General features: G+C 51.2%; 1 protein-coding gene across 2 annotated transcripts; it reads right to left on the bottom strand.

The window, feature by feature from the left end:
- Nucleotides 1–286: 286 nt before the first annotated feature.
- Nucleotides 287–14,760, bottom strand: LOC127927963 (zinc finger protein 239-like). Of its 2 annotated transcripts, none has more exons than XM_052514744.1 (7): nucleotides 14,014–14,760; nucleotides 11,571–11,720; nucleotides 9,632–10,065; nucleotides 9,430–9,524; nucleotides 8,951–9,136; nucleotides 732–914; nucleotides 287–455 (listed from the first exon to the last, which is right to left on the bottom strand). In XM_052514744.1, exons 1-7 carry the CDS (start codon nucleotides 14,062–14,064, stop codon nucleotides 379–381), a joined length of 1,176 nt encoding a protein of 391 aa, XP_052370704.1. In that variant the 5' UTR covers nucleotides 14,065–14,760; the 3' UTR covers nucleotides 287–378. The 2 variants fall into 2 exon arrangements, with proteins under 2 accessions (XP_052370704.1, XP_052370703.1); XM_052514743.1 differs by lacking the exon at nucleotides 14,014–14,760 and adding an exon at nucleotides 13,529–13,998.
- Nucleotides 14,761–15,384: the final 624 nt, after the last annotated feature.

Here is a 15,384-nt window from a genome sequence, read left to right as displayed (position 1 = left end):
AGGATCAGGTGATGTTGTTCAGATCCAATAGGAGAAGTGATCCCCTTGTACATGTGATGCTGTTCAGATCAGATCCAATAGGAGAGCTGATCTAGGATCAGGTGATGTTGTTCAGATCCAATAGGAGAGCGGATCTAGGATCAGGTCCCCTTGTACATGTGATGTTGTTCAGATCCAATAGGAGAGCTGATCTAGGAACAGGCCCCCTTGTACATATCAGATCCAATAGGAGAGCTGATCTAGGATCAGGTCCCCCCTTGTCCATTATTTATAATCTAAAATGCTAAACTGATCTTAGATCAGCACTCCGACTCTGAGATGCTTGATACATTTGGCCCCTGAAATAGATTACATTAGTTTACAGTAACATGTATAAAGCTAATTTTCTCCCACCTTGTTGATGTCTGATGTAGCAGGACTTTCTTCACTACCGGAGCCACGGACAGGACTCTCTCCTGTGGAGAGAGGTTGGTATTATGGGTTATAATGAGACTACCAGAGTCAGGACTCTCTCCTGTAGGATAGGTTGGTATTATGGGTTATAATGAGACTACAGGACTCTCTCCTGTATGGAGGTTATAATGAGACTCTCTCTCCTGTATCTGGAAGGATGGATGGTAAAGTAGTTGATCTCTCATGCTTATCATTTGATGGAAGGATGGATGGTCTAAAGTAGTGCACTACGTAGGGAATAGGGAGCCAATAGGGACGAATAACCTGCCTCCACTTACTAAGATGAGAAGGGTCCCAGCCAACGTCCTCTCCATCAGAATTGATCAGACCACCAACTTCCTCCTCCCCGTCTTCCTGTCCCCCGTTGTGACCGAGGTCCTCCCCCATGTGTGCCTGCAGGTGTTTTCTCAGAGCCTGCTCTGTAGGGAGGTCCTGTCCACACACTGGGCAGCATTGAGGCCCTGGGGAAATGGTTTGTGAACGTTAGAATGCTAGCAACAGCGTTCTGTTTGTTTTGTGTCGGCAGTGAAGTGACAGACAGTCTCAGAAGGCAGTGAAGTGGCCGACAGTCTCAGAAGGCAGTGAAGTGGCCGACAGTCTCAGAAGGCAGTGAAGTGGCCGACAGTCTCAGAAGACAGTGAAGTGGCCGACAGTCTCAGAAGACAGTGAAGATGGCCGACAGGGTCAGAAGGCAGTGAAGTGGCCGACAGTCTCAGAAGGCAGTGAAGTGACAGACAGTCCAGAAGGCAGTGAAGTGGCCGACAGTCTCAGAAGGCAGTGTCATGGACCATCAGAAGGCAGTGAAGTGGGACAGAAGGTTTGTGATTAGTTAGAATGCTAGCCACAGAAGTGAAGTGGCCGTAGAAGGCAGTGAAGTGGCCGACAGAAGGCAGTGAAGTGGCTCTCAGTCTCAGAAGGCAGTGAAGTGGCCGACAGTCTCAGAAGGCAGTGAAGTGGCCGACAGTCTCAGAAGGCAGTAAGTGGCCGACAGTCTCAGAAGTCAGTGAAGTGGCCGACAGTCTCTCACATTGAAGTGGCCGACAGTCTCAGAAGGCAGAAGTGGCCACAGTCTCAGAAGGCAGTGAAGTGGCCGACAGTCTCAGAAGACAGGAAGTGGCCGACAGTCTCAGAAGACAGTGTAGTGGCTCTCAGAAGACAGTGTAGTGGCCTGACAGTCTCAGAAGGCAGAAGTGGCCGACAGTCTCAGAAGGCAGTGAAGTGGCCGACAGTCTCAGAAGACAGTGAAGTGGCCCCCTCAGAAGACAGTGAAGTGGCCGACAGTCTCAGAAGGCAGTGAAGTGGCCGACAGTCTCAAAGGCAGTGAAGTGGCCTGTCTCAAAGGCAGAAGTGGCCCCTCAGAAGGCAGTGAAGTGGCCCAGTCTCAGAAGGCAGTGAAGTGGCCGACATCTCAGAAGGCAGTGAAGTGGCCGACAGTCTCAGAAGGCAGTGTTCTTGCCGAGAGTCTCAGAAGTGATAGTGACCCTGTCTCAGAAGACAGTGAAGTGGCCGACAGTCTCAGAAGACAGTGAAGTGGCCACAGTCTCAGAAGACAGTGAAGTGGCCGACAGAAGGCAGTGAAGTGGCCCGACAGTCTCAGAAGACAGTGAAGTGGCCCCAGTCTCAGAAGGCAAAGTCCATCCGACAGTCTCAGAAGGCAGTGAAGTGGCCGACAGTCCAGAAGGCAGTGAAGTGGCCGACAGTCTCAGAAGGCAGTGAAGTGGCCGACAGTCTCAGAAGGCAGTGAAGTGGCCGACAGTCTCAGAAGGCAGTGAAGTGGCCGACAGTCTCAGAAGGCAGTGAAGTGGCCGACGGGCCTCAGAAGACAGTGTAAGTGGCCGACAGTCTCAGAAGGCAGTGTAGTGGCCGACAGTCTCAGAAGGCAGTGTAGTGGCCTGTCTCAGAAGGCAGTGTAGTGGCCACGGGCCAGAAGACAGTGTAGTGGCCGACAGTCTCAGAAGGCAGTGAAGTGACAGACAGTCTCAGAAGGCAGTGAAGTTCCTCCAGTCTCAGAAGGCAGTGAAGTGGCCGACAGTCTCAGAAGGCAGTGAAGTGGCCACAGTCTCAGAAGGCAGTGAAGTGGCCGACAGACAGTGAAGTGGCCGACAGTCTCAGAAGGCAGTGAAGTGGCCGACAGTCTCAGAAGGCAGTGTAGTGGCCGACAGTCTCAGAAGACAGTGAAGTGGCCGACAGTCTCAGAAGGCAGTGAAGTGGCCGACAGTCTCAGAAGGCAGTGAAGTGGCCGACAGTCTCAGAAGGCAGTGAAGTGGCCGACAGTCTCAGAAGACAGTGAAGTGGCCGACAGTCTCAGAAGGCAGTGAAGTGGCCGACAGTCTCAGAAGGCAGTGAAGTGACAGACAGTCTCAGAAGGCAGTGAAGTGGCCGACAGTCTCAGAAGGCAGTGAAGTGGCCGACAGTCTCAGAAGGCAGTGAAGTGGCCGACAGAAGGCAGTGACCGAGAAGGCAGTGAAGTGGCCGACAGTCTCAGAAGGCAGTGAAGTGGCCGACAGTCTCAGAAGGCAGTGAAGTGGCCGACAGTCTCAGAAGGCAGTGAAGTGGCCGACAGTCTCAGAAGGCAGTGAAGTGGCCGACAGTCTCAGAAGACAGTGAAGTGGCCGACAGTCTCAAAAGGCAGTGAAGTGGCCGACAGTCTCAGAAGGCAGTGAAGTGGCCGACAGTCTCAGAAGGCAGTGAAGTGGCCGACAGTCTCAGAAGACAGTGAAGTGGCCGACAGTCTCAGAAGGCAGTGAAGTGGCCGACAGTCTCAGAAGGCAGTGAAGTGGCCGACAGTCTCAGAAGACAGTGTAGTGGCCGACAGTCTCAGAAGACAGTGAAGTGGCCGACAGTCTCAGAAGACAGTGAAGTGGCCGACAGTCTCAGAAGACAGTGAAGTGGCCGACAGAAGGCAGTGAAGTGGCCGACAGTCTCAGAAGACAGTGAAGTGGCCGACAGTCTCAGAAGGCAGTGAAGTGGCCGACAGTCTCAGAAGGCAGTGAAGTGGCCGACAGTCTCAGAAGGCAGTGAAGTGGCCGACAGTCTCAGAAGGCAGTGAAGTGGCCGACAGTCTCAGAAGGCAGTGAAGTGGCCGACAGTCTCAGAAGGCAGTGAAGTGGCCGACAGGCCGAGAAGACAGTGAAGTGGCCGACAGTCTCAGAAGGCAGTGAAGTGGCCGACAGTCTCAGAAGGCAGTGAAGTGGCCGACGGCCGAGAAGACAGTGAAGTGGCCGACAGTCTCAGAAGGCAGTGAAGTGGCAGACAGTCTCAGAAGGCAGTGAAGTGGCCGACAGTCTCAGAAGGCAGTGAAGTGGCCGACAGTCTCAGAAGGCAGTGAAGTGGCCGACAGTCTCAGAAGGCAGTGAAGTGGCCGACAGAAGGCAGTGAAGTGGCCGACAGTCTCAGAAGGCAGTGAAGTGGCCGACAGTCTCAGAAGGCAGTGAAGTGGCCGACAGTCTCAGAAGACAGTGAAGTGGCCGACAGTCTCAGAAGGCAGTGAAGTGGCCGACAGTCTCAGAAGGCAGTGAAGTGGCCGACAGTCTCAGAAGGCAGTGAAGTGGCCGACAGTCTCAGAAGACAGTGAAGTGGCCGACAGTCTCAGAAGGCAGTGAAGTGGCCGACAGTCTCAGAAGGCAGTGAAGTGGCCGACAGTCTCAGAAGGCAGTGAAGTGGCCGACAGTCTCAGAAGGCAGTGAAGTGGCCGACAGTCTCAGAAGACAGTGAAGTGGCCGACAGTCTCAGAAGGCAGTGAAGTGGCCGACAGTCTCAGAAGGCAGTGAAGTGGCCGACAGTCTCAGAAGGCAGTGAAGTGGCCGACAGTCTCAGAAGGCAGTGAAGTGGCCGACAGTCTCAGAAGACAGTGAAGTGGCCGACAGTCTCAGAAGGCAGTGAAGTGGCCGACAGAAGGCAGTCTCCGAAGTCTCAGAAGACAGTGAAGTGGCCGACAGTCTCAGAAGGCAGTGAAGTGGCCGACAGTCTCAGAAGGCAGTGAAGTGGCCGACAGTCTCAGAAGGCAGTGAAGTGGCCGACAGTCTCAGAAGGCAGTGAAGTGGCCGACAGTCTCAGAAGGCAGTGAAGTGGCCGACAGTCTCAGAAGGCAGTGAAGTGGCCGACAGTCTCAGAAGGCAGTGAAGTGGCCGACAGTCTCAGAAGACAGTGAAGTGGCCGACAGAAGGCAGTGAAGTGGCCGACAGTCTCAGAAGACAGTGAAGTGGCCGACAGTCTCAGAAGGCAGTGAAGTGGCCGACAGTCTCAGAAGGCAGTGAAGTGGCCGACAGTCTCAGAAGGCAGTGAAGTGGCCGACAGTCTCAGAAGGCAGTGAAGTGGCCGACAGTCTCAGAAGGCAGTGAAGTGGCCGACAGTCTCAGAAGGCAGTGAAGTGGCCGACAGTCTCAGAAGGCAGTGAAGTGGCCGACAGTCTCAGAAGGCAGTGTAGTGGCCGACGGGCCGAGAAGACAGTGTAGTGGCCGACAGTCTCAGAAGGCAGTGAAGTGGCAGACAGTCTCAGAAGGCAGTGAAGTGGCCGACAGTCTCAGAAGGCAGTGAAGTGACAGACAGCCTCAGAAGGCAGTGAAGTGGCCGACAGTCTCAGAAGGCAGTGAAGTGGCCGACAGTCTCAGAAGGCAGTGAAGTGGCCGACAGTCTCAGAAGGCAGTGAAGTGGCCGACAGTCTCAGAAGGCAGTGAAGTGGCCGACAGTCTCAGAAGGCAGTGAAGTGGCCGACAGTCTCAGAAGGCAGTGAAGTGGCCGACAGTCTCAGAAGGCAGTGAAGTGGCCGACAGAAGGCAGTGAAGTGGCCGACAGGCTGAGAAGGCAGTGAAGTGGCCGACAGTCTCAGAAGGCAGTGAAGTGGCCGACAGTCTCAGAAGGCAGTGAAGTGGCCGACAGTCTCAGAAGGCAGTGAAGTGGCCGACAGTCTCAGAAGGCAGTGAAGCGGCCGAGTGAAAGGCAGTGAAGTGGCCGACAGGCTGTTTGAAGTGGCCGACAGTCTCAGAAGGCAGTGAAGTGGCCGACAGTCTCAGAAGGCAGTGAAGTGGCCGACAGTCTCAGAAGACAGTGAAGTGGCCGACAGTCTCAGAAGACAGTGAAGTGGCCGACAGTCTCAGAAGGCAGTGAAGTGGCCGACAGTCTCAGAAGACAGTGAAGTGGCCGACAGGCCGAGAAGACAGTGAAGTGGCCGACAGTCTCAGAAGGCAGTGAAGTGACAGACAGTCTCAGAAGGCAGTGAAGTGACAGACAGTCTCAGAAGGCAGTGAAGTGACAGACAGTCTCAGAAGGCAGTGAAGTGGCCGACAGTCTCAGAAGACAGTGAAGTGGCCGACAGGCCGAGAAGACAGTGAAGTGGCCGACAGTCTCAGAAGGCAGTGAAGTGACAGACAGTCTCAGAAGGCAGTGAAGTGACAGACAGTCTCAGAAGGCAGTGAAGTGGCCGACAGTCTCAAAAGGCAGTGAAGTGGCCGACAGTCTCAGAAGACAGTGTAGCCGACAGTCTCAGAAGACAGTGAAGTGGCCGACAGTCTCAGAAGACAGTGAAGTCCTGTCTCAGAAGACAGTGAAGTGGCCGACAGAATTTCAGTGAAGTGTTTCTCAGAACAGTGAAGTGGCCGACAGTCTCAGAAGGCAGTGAAGTGGCCGACAGTCTCAGAAGGCAGTGAAGTGGCCGACAGTCTCAGAAGGCAGTGAAGTGGCCGACAGTCTCAGAAGGCAGTGAAGTGGCCGACAGTCTCAGAAGGCAGTGAAGTGGCCGACAGTCTCAGAAGGCAGTGAAGTGGCCGACAGTCTCAGAAGGCAGTGAAGTGGCCGACAGTCTCAGAAGGCAGTGAAGTGGCCGACAGTCTCAGAAGGCAGTGAAGTGGCCGACAGTCTCAGAAGGCAGTGAAGTGGCCGACAGTCTCAGAAGGCAGTGAAGTGGCCGACAGTCTCAGAAGGCAGTGAAGTGGCCGACAGTCTCAGAAGGCAGTGTAGTGGCCGACGGTACCGAGAAGACAGTGTCTGGCCGACAGTCTCAGAAGGCAGTGAAGTGGCCGACAGTCTCAGAAGGCAGTGAAGTGGCCGACAGTCTCAGAAGGCAGTGAAGTGACAGACAGCCTCAGAAGGCAGTGAAGTGGCCGACAGTCTCAGAAGGCAGTGAAGTGGCCGACAGTCTCAGAAGGCAGTGAAGTGGCCGACAGTCTCAGAAGGCAGTGAAGTGGCCGACAGTCTCAGAAGGCAGTGAAGTGGCCGACAGTCTCAGAAGGCAGTGAAGTGGCCGACAGAAGGCAGTGAAGTGGCCGACAGAAGGCAGTGAAGTGGCCGACAGGCTGAGAAGGCAGTGAAGTGGCCGACAGGCTGAGAAGGCAGTGAAGTGGCCGACAGTCTCAGAAGGCAGTGAAGTGGCCGACAGTCTCAGAAGGCAGTGAAGTGGCCGACAGTCTCAGAAGGCAGTGAAGTGGCCGACAGTCTCAGAAGGCAGTGAAGTGGCCGACAGTCTCAGAAGGCAGTGAAGTGGCCGACAGGCTGAGAAGGCAGTGAAGTGGCCGACAGGCTGAGAAGGCAGTGAAGTGGCCGACAGTCTCAGAAGGCAGTGAAGTGGCCGACAGTCTCAGAAGACAGTGAAGTGGCCGACAGTCTCAGAAGACAGTGAAGTGGCCGACAGTCTCAGAAGACAGTGAAGTGGCCGACAGTCTCAGAAGACAGTGAAGTGGCCGACAGTCTCAGAAGGCAGTGAAGTGGCCGACAGTCTCAGAAGGCAGTGAAGTGGCCGACAGTCTCAGAAGGCAGTGAAGTGGCCGACAGGCCGAGAAGACAGTGAAGTGGCCGACAGTCTCAGACTTTCACTCAGAGAAGGCAGTGAAGTGTGTTGTCTCAGAAGGCAGGAAGTGACAGACAGTCTCAGAAGGCAGTGAAGTGACAGACAGTCTCAGAAGGCAGTGAAGTGGCCGACAGTCTCAGAAGGCAGTGAAGTGGCCGACAGAAGGCAGTCTCCGACAGAAGGCAGTGAAGTGGCCGACAGTCTCAGAAGGCAGTGAAGTGGCCGACAGGCCGACAGAAGACAGTGAAGTGGCCGACAGGCCGAGAAGACAGTGAAGTGGCCGACAGTCCGAGAAGGCAGTGAAGTGGCCGACAGTCTCAGAAGGCAGTGAAGTGGCCGACAGGCCGAGAAGGCAGTGAAGTGGCCGACAGGCCGAGAAGGCAGTGAAGTGGCCGACAGTCTCAGAAGGCAGTGAAGTGGCCGACAGTCTCAGAAGGCAGTGAAGTGGCCGACAGTCTCAGAAGGCAGTGAAGTGACAGACAGTCTCAGAAGGCAGTGAAGTGGCCGACAGTCTCAGAAGACAGTGAAGTGGCCGACAGTCTCAGAAGGCAGTGAAGTGGCCGACAGTCTCAGAAGACAGTGAAGTGGCCGACAGTCTCAGAAGACAGTGAAGTGGCCGACAGTCTCAGAAGGCAGTGAAGTGGCCGACAGTCTCAGAAGGCAGTGAAGTGGCCGACAGTCTCAGAAGGCAGTGAAGTGGCCGACAGTCTCAGAAGGCAGTGAAGTGGCCGACAGTCTCAGAAGGCAGTGAAGTGGCCGACAGGCTCAGAAGGCAGTGAAGTGGCCGACAGTCTCAGAAGGCAGTGAAGTGGCCGACAGTCTCAGAAGGCAGTGAAGTGGCCGACAGTCTCAGAAGGCAGTGAAGTGGCCGACAGTCTCAGAAGGCAGTGAAGTGGCCGACAGTCTCAGAAGGCAGTGAAGTGGCCGACAGTCTCAGAAGGCAGTGAAGTGGCCGACAGGCCGAGAAGGCAGTGAAGTGGCCGACAGTCTCAGAAGGCAGTGAAGTGGCCGACAGTCTCAGAAGGCAGTGAAGTGGCCGACAGTCTCAGAAGGCAGTGAAGTGGCAGACAGTCTCAGAAGGCAGTGAAGTGGCCGACAGTCTCAGAAGACAGTGAAGTGGCCGACAGTCTCAGAAGACAGTGAAGTGGCCGACAGTCTCAGAAGGCAGTGAAGTGGCCGACAGTCTCAGAAGGCAGTGAAGTGACAGACAGTCTCAGAAGGCAGTGAAGTGACAGACAGTCTCAGAAGACAGTGAAGTGGCCGACAGGCTCAGAAGGCAGTGAAGTGGCCGACAGTCTCAGAAGGCAGTGAAGTGGCCGACAGTCTCAGAAGGCAGTGAAGTGACAGACAGTCTCAGAAGGCAGTGAAGTGACAGACAGTCTCAGAAGGCAGTGAAGTGACAGACAGTCTCAGAAGGCAGTGAAGTGGCCGACAGTCTCAGAAGGCAGTGTGAGGTAAACATGAGTATCTGTTTCCTGTCTAAACTGTCACTACCAATAATAATACAAATACATAAATAATAATACAAATAATACATGTTGCTATGCAGTCTTTCTATTACACGTAGTAAGATTAGCATCTGCTGTTTGAATACATAGAAAAATGATCTATTTGCAGCTTTGCCGTAACATTCTGGAATGTTCATTCAAATCGTTCCAACTGAAATTGTTACTGTGGCAACGCGTCGGCTGTAAAGGGAAGTGTTGTTGAACTCACCTCCTGTCTGGTTCTCTCTTGCGTGGGTCCGGAGGTGGTACTTCAGAGTGGCAGGCTGGGCGAACCTCCTCCCACACAGGGCGCAGAAGTACGGCTTCTCCCCTGTGTGCACCATCTGGTGTCTCTTCAGGACGTCTGCCTGGCTGAACCGTCTCCCACAGTCGGCGCAGGAGTACGGCTTCTCCCCTGATGGATGGATGGGTGGACAGACGGGTGGGTGGGAAAGACAGTGTCACTCCACAATAATGAGCCATTTACTTCATGTTCGTATTATTTCTTATTGTTGTTGAAAAGGAACCCGCAAGTAAGCATTTCATTGGACGTTGTATTACCATGTGTATCCCAGACAAATGACAGTTCTGTTATGTATACTGTCAATAGCTGCATAAAGATTCAGGTTTTATTTAAAATAACCACATTGTGGACAACTCAAGAGTTTTGAGACACTGATGTCCTTCGATCGTTAAAATCAACCTCACCTGTATGCACTCTCAAGTGGACTTTCAGGTGCCCGTTGTCCCGGAAACCCTTCCCGCACTCGGGGCAGACGCAGGGTTTCTCTCCCGTGTGAGACCTAAAATCAAAATCGTTCTTTATTCAAAGTGCGTTTAAAACTTGGAAACGGACTTTACGGTAAAACAACAGGGAGATCAAAATGAAAACAAGTATGAAATAAATGACCTCTGATGCATCTTCAGGCTGTCCTTCTGGGTGAAACTGGCTCCACACTCCAGGCACTGGTAAGGCTTCTCCCCCGTGTGAATCCGCTGGTGTTTCTTCAGGTTTCCTATCTGAGCAAAGCCCTTGCCACACACAGAACAGGAGTAGGGCCTCTCTCCCGTGTGTGTTCGCTGGTGCACTTTCAAAAATTCATTTTGGGTGTAACTCTTGCCACAGACGGCGCAAGAATAAGGTCTCTCCCCCGTGTGTGTCCGTAGGTGGACCCTAAGACTTCCCTTCTGGGTGAAGCTCTTCCCACACACAGAGCAGGAGTGAGGCTTCTCTCCGGAGTGTATCCTCTCGTGTTCTCGGAGGCCTCCTGAGTGGGCGAACCTCTTGCCACAGTCAGGACAGGGGTAGGGCTTCTCCCCTGTGTGTACCCTCTGGTGTCTCACCTTATGGAACACAATGGGAATAAGTTATTAATGAGTTGTTTTGTGTTGTCCTGACAGGGGTAGGGCTTCTCCCCTGTGTGTACCCTCTGGTGTCTCACCTTGTGGAACACAATGGGAATAAGTTATTAATTAGTTGTTTTGTGTTATCCTGACAGGGGTAGGGCTTCTCCCCTGTGTGTACTCTCTGGTGTCTCACCTTGTGGAACACAATGGGAATAAGTTATTAATGAGTTGTTTTGTGTTGTCCTGACAGGGGTAGTTTGTCCTGTGTGTACCCTCTGACTGTCTCACCATTGTGGAACACAATGGGAATATTATTAATGAGTTGTTTTGTGTTGTCCTGACAGGGGTAGGTCTTGACTCCCACTGTGTACTGACATGGTGTCTTTGTGGTGGTCATTGACTAAGTTATTAATGAGTTGTTTTGTGTTATCCTGACAGGGGTCTCCCACTTGTTGTGTGTGTTGTGGAACACAATGGGTTGTAAGTTAGGTCATTGACTTACAGTTTCATTGTGTTATCCTGACAGGGGTAGGTCATTGACTTACAGCCACTTCATTGTGTTGTCCTGACAGGGGTAGGTCATTGACTTACAGCCACTTCATTGTGTTGTCCTGACAGGGGTAGGTCATTGACTTACAGCCACTTCATTGTGTTGTCCTGACAGGGGTAGGTCATTGACTTACAGCCACTTCATTGTGTTGTCCTGACAGGGGTAGGTCATTGACTTACAGCCACTTCATTGTGTTGTCCTGACAGGGGTAGGTCATTGACTTACAGCCACTTCATTGTGTTGTCCTGACAGGGGTAGGTCATTGACTTACAGCCACTTCATTGTGTTGTCCTGACAGGGGTAGGTCATTGACTTACAGCCACTTCATTGTGTTGTCCTGACAGGGGTAGGTCATTGACTTACAGCCACTTCATTGTGTTGTCCTGACAGGGGTAGGTCATTGACTTACAGCCACTTCATTGTGTTGTCCTGACAGGGGTAGGTCATTGACTTACAGCCACTTCATTGTGTTGTCCTGACAGGGGTAGGTCATTGACTTACAGCCACTTCATTGTGTTGTCCTGACAGGGGTAGGTCATTGACTTACAGCCACTTCATTGTGTTGTCCTGACAGGGGTAGGTCATTGACTTACAGCCACTTCATTGTGTTGTCCTGACAGGGGTAGGTCATTGACTTACAGCCACTTCATTGTGTTGTCCTGACAGGGGTAGGTCATTGACTTACAGCCACTTCATTGTGTTGTCCTGACAGGGGTAGGTCATTGACTTACAGCCACTTCATTGTGTTGTCCTGACAGGGGTAGGTCATTGACTTACAGCCACTTCATTGTGTTGTCCTGACAGGGGTAGGTCATTGACTTACAGCCACTTCATTGTGTTGTCCTGACAGGGGTAGGTCATTGACTTGTTGTTTTTGTGTTGTCACGTTTCATGTACTGTGTGTATATTTCTTCTTCTTTTTAAACTGGCAAATAAAACCCATCAAACTCACCAGGTCACATGGGCGGGAAAACTCTTTCCCACAGTCCAGACAACCGTGAGAAAAGGTTTTGGTTGGTTCTGTTTGGTCCTCTTGATCAGCTTCTCCTGATGCAGGGGGGCTGTGGGATGGGGACGGGCTGGGCTGGTTGTTAACATCATCCTAAAAGAGGATGAAGGGCAGAAGGCAGCCTTGACTAGTTCTGGAGAGGGGAACTATTGTTTTGTTGTGGAAGACTATACGAGTGTTGTTGCGGTAGACTATACGAGTGTTGTTGTGGTAGACTATACGAGTGTTGTTGTGGTAGACTATATGAGTGTTGTTGTTGCGGTAGACTATACGAGTGTTGTTGTGGTAGACTATACGAGTGTTGTTGTGGTAGACTATATGAGTGTGTTGTTGTGGTAGACTATACGAGTGTTGTTGCGGTAGACTATACGAGTGTTGTTGCGGTAGACTATACGAGTGTTGTCGCGGTAGACTATACGAGTGTTGTTGTGGTAGACTATACGAGTGTTGTTGTGGTAGACTATATGAGTGTGTTGTTGTGGTAGACTATACGAGTGTTGTTGTGGTAGACTATACGAGTGTTGTTGTGGTAGACTATACGAGTGTTGTTGTGGTAGACTATACGAGTGTTGTTGTGGTAGACTATACGAGTGTTGTTGTGGTAGACTATACGAGTGTTGTTGTGGTAGACTATATGAGTGTTGTTGTGGTAGACTATACGAGTGTTGTTGTGGTAGACTATATGAGTGTTGTTGTGGTAGACTATACGAGTGTTGTTGTGGTAGACTATATGAGTGTTGTTGTGGTAGACTATATGAGTGTTGTTGTGGTAGACTATATGAGTGTTGTTGTGGTAGACTATATGAGTGTTGTTGCGGTAGACTATATGAGTGTTGTTGTGGTAGACTATATGAGTGTTGTTGCGGTAGACTATATGAGTGTTGTTGTGGTAGACTATATGAGTGTTGTTGCGGTAGACTATATGAGTGTGTTGTTGTGGTAGACTATATGAGTGTTGTTGCGGTAGACTATATGAGTGTTGTTGTGGTAGACTATATGAGTGTTGCTGTGGTAGACTATATGAGTGTTGTTGTGGTAGACTATATGAGTGTGTTGTTGTGGTAGACTATACGAGTGTTGTTGTGGTAGACTATACGAGTGTTGTTGTGGTAGACTATATGAGTGTTGCTGTGGTAGACTATATGAGTGTGTTGTTGTGGTAAACTATACGAGTGTTGTTGTGGTAGACTATATGAGTGTGTTGCTGTGGTAGACTATATGAGTGTTGCTGTGGTAGACTATATGAGTGTTGTTGTGGTAGACTATATGAGTGTTGCTGTGGTAGACTATATGAGTGTTGCTGTGGTAGACTATATGAGTGTTGTTGTGGTAGACTATATGAGTGTTGCTGTGGTAGACTATATGAGTGTTGTTGTGGTAGACTATATGAGTGTGTTGTTGCGGTAGACTATATGAGTGTTGCTGTGGTAGACTATATGAGTGTTGCTGTGGTAGACTATATGAGTGTTGCTGTGGTAGACTATATGAGTGTTGCTGTGGTAGACTATATGAGTGTTGCTGTGGTAGACTATATGAGTGTTGCTGTGGTAGACTATATGAGTGTTGCTGTGGTAGACTATATGAGTGTTGCTGTGGTAGACTATGAGTGTTGTTGTGGTAGACTATATGAGTGTTGCTGTGGTAGACTATATGAGTGTTGCTGTGGTAGACTATATGAGTGTTGCTGTGGTAGACTATATGAGTGTCCAATACTTTGATCAGGGAATCAGGGCCTGTATTTCACAAAGCATCTAACAGTAAGAATGCTGACCTCAGACCCTCCCTGTCCAAGTAATCCTAAAGCAAAACGGATCCTAGATCAGTGTGTTTGTGTTAGTGCTTGGTAGGAACAAATGACTGCACCCACCCAGATAAGACTGGCCTTGGCTCAAAAGACTCACCCAGTGGCATGGTGTCAAAGTTGCGACTACAGACTGACTGAACAGCAGCAGGAAACAACCCGCCAGCTTGATACTTTGTAACATGAACAACTACAATCAAATCAGTTCTCAGACGACTGAGCATAACCGGTCTGTGCTATTGTAACAGAATAACTTTACGTCCGTCCCCTCGCCCATACCCGGGCGCGAACCAGGGACCCTCTGCACACATCGGCAACAGTCACCCATTGCAGAGCAAGGGGAACAACTACTTCAAGGTCTCAGAGCAAGTGACGTAACCGATTGAAACGCTATTTATTTTCACATCCGTTACACTATTACTGCAACTCTGTTACGCATCGTCTTGCAATTACAGCAATGGAGTGTTCACAACCCGATTTGAGACAAAGCTTGTACCATTCATGTCATGTGAGGCATTCGGGCTAGGACAATGTTATTAGATTTGGCTGGCTAGCTAACGGGCATTCGTCCGTCCCGTGTCTTACCTCGTCCATTATGGGTCGGTCAGAACCGGGAAGAGTGAATTCTGCCGACATGTTATTGATCGTTGTTCTTTTGCGTTCACATCAGCTCGAGGTCACTCACGTCAGATGAACAATTTACTGGTCGTTAAACGATTTGAAACCTAACCAGCCAGGCAATACATGCAGAAATCCTATATGTTGTCATTTTAACAGTAACTAGCTCGCTAGACTGTTTTGAAGAAAGGTAAATAAGCCGACTGTCTGCGTTACTGCTTCACCGTACTTCCGGGTATGATTCTTCTGCATGACTAAACTACCCGGTGCATTAGCGCCACCTAGTGTACAGGAGTGAGAAGGCAGGCAATACAAGGAGCTAACCTGCTGGAATCTTGTTCAAAATATACATTTTTTTATTTAAACTTCATTTAACTAGGCAAGTCAGTTAAGAACAAATTCTTATTTACAATGACGGCCTAACCCACAAACCATTCACACGCTGCTAACCAGATGTAATGATGAGTTCAATGTACAATGTCCTAAACACAATCACCACCTCTTCCTTCCTAATCTGACCTTTAAAACCTTGGTCCACTGACCTTTCTGTAGAGGGCATATAAACACCGGCCCTTGGGCTCAGAGTCCCATCTCTTCTGACACACATCTATCAGAATGGCTCTGATCTTACATTTGGCCTCATCTCTACCCAGTGGAACATTAACATCAATTATATCTAATTTCAAAACTATTTTGGCTAACTGGTCAACAATTACATTACCTTACACACCCAAATGTGCTGGGAGGCGTTGCATCGTAGTGTTGCGGCATCACTACAGCCTGGGGTTCGATCCCAGGCTGTAGTGTGTCACAACCAGACGTGACCGGGAGTCCCATAGGGCGGCGCACAATTGACCCAGTATCGTCCAGGTTAGAGGAGGGCTTGGCCAGGGGGGGCTTTAGTTGGCTCATCGTGCTCTAGAGACTCCTTGTGGTGGGCTGGGCGCCTGTAGGCTGACTCCTTGTGGTGGGCTGGGCGCCTGCAGGCTGACTCCTTGTGGTGGGCTGACTCCTTGTGGTGGGCTGACTCCTTGTGGCGGGCTGACTCCTTGTGGCGGGCTGACTCCTTGTGGCGGGCTGACTCCTTGTGGCAGGCTGGGCGCCTGCAGGCTGACTCCTTGTGGCGGGCTGACTCCTTGTGGCAGGCTGACTCCTTGTGGCGGGCTGACTCCTTGTGGCGGGCTGACTCCTTGTGGCAGGCTGACTCCTTGTGGCAGGCTGACTCCTTGTGGTGGGCTGGGCGCCTGCAGGCTGACTCCTTGTGGCGGGCTGACTCCTTGTGGTGGGCTGACTCCTTGTGGCGGGCTGACTCCTTGTGGCGGGCTGACTCCTTGTGTG

Source organism: Oncorhynchus keta, unplaced genomic scaffold (assembly GCF_023373465.1).
Source record: "Oncorhynchus keta strain PuntledgeMale-10-30-2019 unplaced genomic scaffold, Oket_V2 Un_scaffold_19987_pilon_pilon, whole genome shotgun sequence".
NCBI lineage: Eukaryota > Metazoa > Chordata > Actinopteri > Salmoniformes > Salmonidae > Oncorhynchus > Oncorhynchus keta.
Note: the sequence above shows the minus strand (reverse complement) of the source record. Positions and strands in the feature narration are given on the sequence as shown.

Coding starts and splice junctions, on each gene's coding strand:
- LOC127927963 (XM_052514743.1), bottom strand. CDS start 13,612: ATGTTACAAAGTATCAAGCTGGCGGGTTGTTTCCTGCTGCTGTTCAGT. Junction 11,721..13,528: donor CTTTGACACCATGCCACTGG/GTGAGTCTTTTG, acceptor ATCCTCTTTTAG/GATGATGTTAACAACCAGCC. Junction 456..731: donor CTGGGACCCTTCTCATCTTA/GTAAGTGGAGGC, acceptor CTCTCTCCACAG/GAGAGAGTCCTGTCCGTGGC.